Source organism: Nerophis ophidion, linkage group LG27 (genome assembly GCF_033978795.1).
Source record: "Nerophis ophidion isolate RoL-2023_Sa linkage group LG27, RoL_Noph_v1.0, whole genome shotgun sequence".
NCBI lineage: Eukaryota > Metazoa > Chordata > Actinopteri > Syngnathiformes > Syngnathidae > Nerophis > Nerophis ophidion.
In genome coordinates, this window is record NC_084637.1 from 14572656 (window position 1) to 14579853 (window position 7198).

The 7198-nt window shown below is 45.4% G+C and overlaps 1 protein-coding gene across 2 annotated transcripts in view; it reads right to left on the reverse strand.

Annotated features, from left to right (window-relative positions):
* Positions 1 to 7198, reverse strand: part of LOC133544282 (protein FAM184A-like) — a 148682-nt gene that overhangs the window by 9987 nt on the left and 131497 nt on the right. For both annotated transcript variants that reach the window (XM_061889459.1, XM_061889461.1), the window contains exon 24: positions 4120 to 4237. In XM_061889459.1, the coding sequence (XP_061745443.1) occupies positions 4166 to 4237 (72 nt within the window). In that variant the 3' untranslated portion in view covers positions 4120 to 4165. The remainder of the gene's footprint in view (positions 1 to 4119; positions 4238 to 7198) is intronic.

The window sequence follows — 7198 nt, forward strand, 5'->3', positions numbered from 1 at the left end:
TTGGTAGGCAATGATCCTCCATTCTAGAGACGTGCCATGCCCAGCAGAGCTGTGTTTTCATCAGTTTGCACCCACACTGATTCCTTGGCTTTCTTCAGGTGCTTGTTGTTCCAGACATGACTGTGGAGTGTGCTGAAAACACTGTCTGCTTTGGCCAGTCTGTTGTCTATTGCTTTGTTGATTCCTGGTGGAAAACATCTGTCTTCTTCAGGCTGACTTCGCCTGACATACTTGGGCCCGGCGGCTGCAGGGGAATGACGACCCGGGGTTTGAGCTGTGGCAACACGGTTCTTCCTCCTCCGACTCTTCTCCTCAAGGGCAGCCCTATGGTTGCCCTCAAAGGAGGAGACTGACTGGTGAACTGAGTATGAGCCAGGCCCTCGGTCAGTGGCAGGTGAACAGGGATGTTTGGTAGGAGTCTCTGTACTTCTTCTTTGTTGATCCTCTGTCACGATAGAGGATGATTGCTTTGTTGATTCATGTATTAGAGGAGATGGTGTACCCCAGGTAGATTAACTGTTAGACTGCCTTCAGTTCTGTCTCACCAATAGTCATGTTGGCTGGGGAGTACGCTTCCTGGGGGCTGGGCTGGTGGAAAACTTCCGTCTTCTTCAGGCTGACTCCGAGACCAAAAAGCCGGAATGCCTCTGCGAAGCAGGATGTGACATGTTACAGGGCAGTCTCTCTGTGGGGTATGAGGGTGGCATCGTCATCAAAGAGTAACTCCTGAATCAGTTGCTCTAGGTTCAGGCTGACTTCGAGACCAAAAAGCTGGGATGCCTCTGTGAAGCAGGATGTTACATATTACAGGGCAGTCTCTATGTGGGTTATTAGAGTGGCATCGTCATCAAAGAGTAACTCCTGAATCAGTTGCTCTAGGGTCTTGGTTTGGGCCACGATAGAGGACGATTCTTGGTAGGCAATGATCCTCCATTCTAGAGATGTGCCATGCCCAGCCTAGCTGCGTTTTCATCAGTATGCACCCACACTGATTTTTTGGCTTTCTTCAGGTGCTTGTTGTTCCATACATGACTGTGGAGTCTGCAAACTGTCTGCTTTGGCCAGTCTGTTGTCTATTGCTTTGTTGATTCATGTATTAGAGGAGAAGGTGTGCCCCAGGTAGATGAACTGTTGACTGCCTTCACTTCTGTCTCGCCAAGAGTAATGTTGGCTGAGGTGTACAGTACGCTTCCTGGGGGGTGCGCTGGTGCAAAACATCTGTCTTCTTTAGGCTGACTTCGAGACCAAAAAGCTGGAATGCCTCAGCGAAGCAGGATGTTACATGTTACAGGGCAGTCTCTCTGTGGGGTATGAGGGTGGCATCGTCATCAAAGAGTAACTCCTGACTCAGTTGATCTAGGGCAGTGGTTCTCAAACTTTTTTTGTCATCCCCCACTTTGGACAAGGGGGAGTTTTCAAGCCCCACCTGCCCCCATCGCCACAACAGAACGCTAATGCCAAGCTTAAAATTTGGCAGCAAGAGATGACGCACAGGGGCTGTGACATACACAAATCCCTCAAGGGGTGATGGACAACTGGGCAGTGCCAGAGGAGCTGCAGCCTGACACCGTAGCCCACACTCCCTCCCCTGTGTTGCAAGTCTCAAAATGTATGTTGTAATATGTATATGTGCTTTGCTATGGAGGGTTTTTCCCCACTCCAGACTGGACCCTCTTAGGAGCCCAGTCTGGATTGTAATTTTTTTTACTTATCCTCCCCAAACATTTACATTTTTCCCATCTTTTACGGGGCGCCTTGCGGCGACCCATAAGCGTTCTCTGTACACCGTTTGTTTGTTTAATCTTGAACGGGTTTGTGCTGAAAACAGTTTCATTGTACTGTTGTGGGACATGAGCATTCTGCGTCTCTCTCCGCTGCGGGTCCAACCAGAGAACCCGCTGACAGCGCACTCCAGACACGCCCCCGCGCACATCAAGCGGACCGCGCCCACTCTCCGCCGCAGCCGGCAGCAGTTGACACCTGTGACTGATGACATGAAGCCATATAAAGGGACCAGTGGACCAATGATCGGGGTGAGAACTTAGTTCTCAATTCGCGTACAGTAAGCGATCATCCTGCTTTATGCAATCCTGCTCTCCCTGTGTTCTAGCTGCCTCTCCGTGTTCTCAGTGTCTTCTCCCGTGTCCCCGCAGAACCCTTTGTCGCCTGCAAAGTGAGCTGTGCGTCTCACGCTTCCCCGGATCTCCTTCTTACTCTGATTGCCTCCTTCGTCCCTAGACTCCTTGCTTCCGTCCATGGACTACCCTGCCTGTCTTGCCCTTATCGGACTGCACCGCGTCTCTCAACACGCACCTCCAACACTTTGGTAAGACCCTCCAGCTAATCTACACACACACAGTCTTACACCATACACACTTGAGTTTTTGTCACACTTCATTGCCTTGGTTTATTCATTAGAATTATATATTATATGTATATTTACTTTATATAAGAATACATCTTTGTACACTACTGCCACATGGTGTCTGTTTGCCGTCACCTCCATTAGTTAAACACAACATGTACTTGTGCAATGACAATAAAGACCTACCTACTAGAGATGCGCGGTTTGCGGTCTCATCCGCGGAGTCCGCGAATAAACGCGGGTCGGGCGGTTGACATGACGAAAAAATAGATATTAATTAGATTCGGGCGGGTGGCGGTTGAACCATCCGGAAATATTTGATATGCATGGTTCTGTGATCGGTATCCTTTGCCATTTAAAGTGCCATTTAAGACTCGTGTCATAAAGCGAAGAAGACAATAAGAGACGCTATTATTCTCCTGAATGACTGCCGGTAGTCACCCAGATAAAAAGTATTAGGGCGTGCTATGAAGCCATTGGCTTTGTCGCCTACTACAACATGTACGATCTGTTGTTGTGTGTGGCTTCCGCGGCAACACGCACACGACTGCAAGGCACACTGGGTGACACAGAGTACACTAATGGTTGTGATATAAACAATTTTACCACTCTTAGTAATATGCGCCACGCTGTGAAGCCACACCAATTAAGAACGACAAACACATTTCGGGAGAACATCCTCCCAGTAACACAACACAAACGCAACACAACAAATACCCGTAATCCTTTGTATTCATGACACATCCTGACTATTTTATACACCCCACTAGCAGCAAACTCCGCCCCCCCCCCTTGTGCATCGGTAAGCTGGGCGGGGTTGGGGGCGCGGGGGTGTAAAATATATTCAGGAATTGTCATGGATAACACAGGATTATGGGTATTTGTTGTGTTGCGTTTATGTTGTGTTACTGTGAGGATGTTCTCCTGAAATGTGTTTGTCAATCTTGTTTGGTGTGGCTTCACAGTGTGGCGCATATTAGTAAGTGTTAAAGTTGTTTATATCACAACCATCAGTGTACTCTGTATCACCCAGTATGCCTTTCATTATTGAACGTGTAATTGCGGAAGCTGCACACAACATGTTGCCGGACCAACAATCGGTTCGTACATGTTGTTGAAAGTGTCTAAGGCAATGGCTTCACAGCATGCCCATATTCTTGCAATCAGGATGAACGCTATTGGATTAGTCGCGGGAACGTTAGCGGCTCCAATTGTCATCCTTACTCTATGAAACAGGTTTAAATAGCTCTGTGAGTGGTAAAGGCGGACAACCTCTGATGTATTTCAGCGGGCGGTTGGCGGGCGGGTACGGTCCTGATAAAATGTTGGTTCGGGTGGACGGTGGGTGGATGACAACTTTGGTGATGCGGATGCGAATGATATAATTGCCTATCCGCGCATCTCTACTACCTACCTACCTTCGATCGACAATGTATCAACATGTTTTATTATTATATGACAATATACAAAAATAACCAATGTTAGATTAAAAATAACTAAATAAATTTAAGTAATTAAGTAACCATTATTTGTTGACATTTTGTTTCAAAGCCAAAGGGAGCCACGGCAGTGGCATGAAGGAGCTGAGGTTGCAGACCCCTGTCCTAAACATTTTATAGCAATTAATAGCACATGCATGCATAGTTCCAGTTATTATTAATGACACATTCAAGTAACTATTTAAAGATGAATTAATCTATTCAATGTTGTCCCGTTTGGCCTTAGTTCATTGTTCTGCACATTACTGCTGTCACCTGGTGTGTGCTGGAAAAAGGGAAGCTGCAACATTAGACCTCTCCCTCAGATCCTCTCGCTCCAGTTTTGGGTCAGAGAAGTCTCTTCACCATGTAAGGCTGCAAAGCTCGACAGCTCCTGGAACAAAAACAAAAAAGAGACACAAAAACTAATTCCGTACAGCAGGTCCAGTTGAAATAGATATTGATGTAAACACAGCAGGAATGTGAGTTGTATAAGAGCCATTCCACCAACTCGGTACCATGATGTAACCCTCTCAAAATAAACCTACATTTCTGGGGGTTTTCCCCCAACTGTAAATCTAATAATAAACATATTGAACTACTCAGGCAACTCTATTTGGTATACTATTGTAAAGCCTAAGATGACTCATTTGAGTAAGACGACTGAAAGTAACATATTTCATTGATAAATGTCCACTGCTTCGATACAATTTCAACGCCCTGCTAGTCTGGTGCAGACTAGCAGTGTTATACCGTATTTTCCAGACATCAAGGCCCACCGGACTATAGAGCTTTAGAACCGATACCGATATACACAGTTGTGGAATTAACACATCACTATACCTAATTTTGTTGTGATGCCCCGCTTGATGCATTAAACGACATAACATGGGAAAAAATGCTAACATGGCACTGCCATATTTATTATTGAAGTCACAAAGTGCATTATTTTTTTTAAACATGCCTCAAAACGGTAGTTTGGAATTCGGGACATCTTCTCCCTGAGAGAGCATGAGGAGCTTGAGGTGGGGAGGGTGTATATTGTAGCGTCCCGGAAGAGTTAGTGCTGCAAGGGGTTCTGGGTATTTGTTCTGTTGTATTTATGTTGTGTTACCGTGCGGATGTTCTCCCGAAATGTGTTTGTCATTCTTGTTTGGTGTGGGTTCACAGTGTGGCGCATATTTGTAACAGTGTTAAAGTTGTTTATAAGGCCACCCTCAGTCTGACCTCTCTGGCTGTTGACCAAGTATGCCTTGCATTCACTTGTGTGTGTTAAAAGCCGTAAATGTCATATGATTGGCCCGGCACACAAATGCTGTGTCTTTAAGGCACGCCCCCAATATTGTTGTCTGGGGGGAAATCGGGACAAATTTGGGAGAATGGTTGCCCCAGGAGATTTTCGGAAGGGGCACTGAAATTCGTGAGTTTCCTGTGAAAATTGGGAGGGTTGGCAAGTATGACTGCTCTGTTTTTCTCCCTACGTCCGTCATACATTTTACTTTTTGAAACTGATACCGATAATTTCCGATATTGCATTTTAAAGCATTTATCAGCCGATAGTATTGGCAGTATGATATTGTCAGACATCTAAGTGTGGGTGGCACTGGCAGCAGGTGGGTAAAGTGTCTTGCCCAAGGACACAATGGCAGTGACTACGATGGCGGAAGCGGGGATTATAGCTCGGTTGGTAGAGCGGCCGTGCCAGCAACTTGAGGGTTGCAGGTTCGATTCCTGCTTCCGCCATCCTAGTCACTGCCGTTGTGTCCTTGGGCAAGACACTTTGCCCACCTGCTCCCAGTGCCACCCACACTGGTTTACAGGTAAAAAAAAATTAGATATTGTGTTTCACTATGTAAAGCGCTTTGAGTCACTAGAGAAAAAGCGCTATATAAATATAATTCACATTAATTCAATTCACATTAATTGAGTTGCTGGCACGGCCACTCTACCAACCGAGCTATACCGCCACAAGTGGTGGAATAGTGTATTACAACTAAGTGAAACTAAAAGAAAACAGATATTTTTGGTGGGCCTCTGGGTTAAGAAACACTCGATTGTAGCTGAGATAGGCGCCAGCGCCCCCCGCGACCCCGAAAGGGAATAAGCGGTAGAAAATGGATGGGATGGATGGATGGCTTAAATTAATATTTTACATTGTATTTTTTAAACACACAAGCATGACTGTGTGCTTCATCCCGAAAAAAACATTTTAGAGTTAATTTTATCATGCATTTATATATTTCATTTCCTGGGGACTCAAATGGCACCATTGTCCCGAATGCTGATTCATATCCAAAACTGAGTGGACATTATGGCTGGTTTTGCACAACTATGTTTCAAAACCCTGCGATGAGTGGCGACTTGTCCAGGGTGTACCCCGCCTTCCGCATGATTGTAGCTGAGATAGGCACCAGCGTCCCCCGTAACCCCCACAAGGGAATAAACAGTAAAAAATGGATGGATGGATGTTTCAAAACTTTAAACCTTTAACAAGAAATTAAATACTGCCTTGAGTGAGTAATTTGAGGGATGAATTTAAGCCAATAAATGGGCTTTCGTTCCTCTTTTGGCCCCGCAGGACAACATTTCAGTCTTCACAAGCCCTGTCAGCTTGTTTTATGCACCTGCTGGGAAAACATTTGTATTATCTTTCATTCCCACTGCAGGCGATCTTCAACTTGTGTTTGTCTTTCCTTAAAGGCCTACTGAAACCCACTACTACCGACCACGCAGTCTGATAGTTTATACATCAATGATGAAATATTAACATTGCAACACATGCCAATACGGCCGCTTTAGTTTACTAAATTGCAATTTTCAATTTCCCGCGGAGTTCCTTGTTGAAAACGTTGCAGAATGATGAGGAGTGCGCGTTACGTCTCGGGTTGGAGGGGACATATTAGCCCAGCACCACACACGGCTAAAAGCCGTCTCTTTTCATCGCATAATTACATAGTATTTTGGACATCATTGTTGCTGAATCTTTTGCAATTTTTTCAATTAATAATGGAGACGTCAAAGAAGAATGCTGTTGGTGGATTGCAGCTGCCTTTAGCAACCGAAACACAGTCGGTGTTTATTTGTTTGTTGTGAAGCTTTAACACGGAGCGGTCAAGCAAACATGTTTCTGTACGACAACCGGCAAGTTTTTGGATGGGAAAATTGTGATATTAAGTCGTCTCTTACCGGACACTTCGGTGGATTATGGGACTTCCTCCTGCAGCTTAAAAAGGCAGCTGTGATCTTTGCTCCTCCATTGGCTTCTCTCAGAGACACTGGCGTTCACCGCAGCCATCCGACTTTCAGGTATGACTGTATAATCTCACTAAAACACTATTAATGTACGGCTCAGACT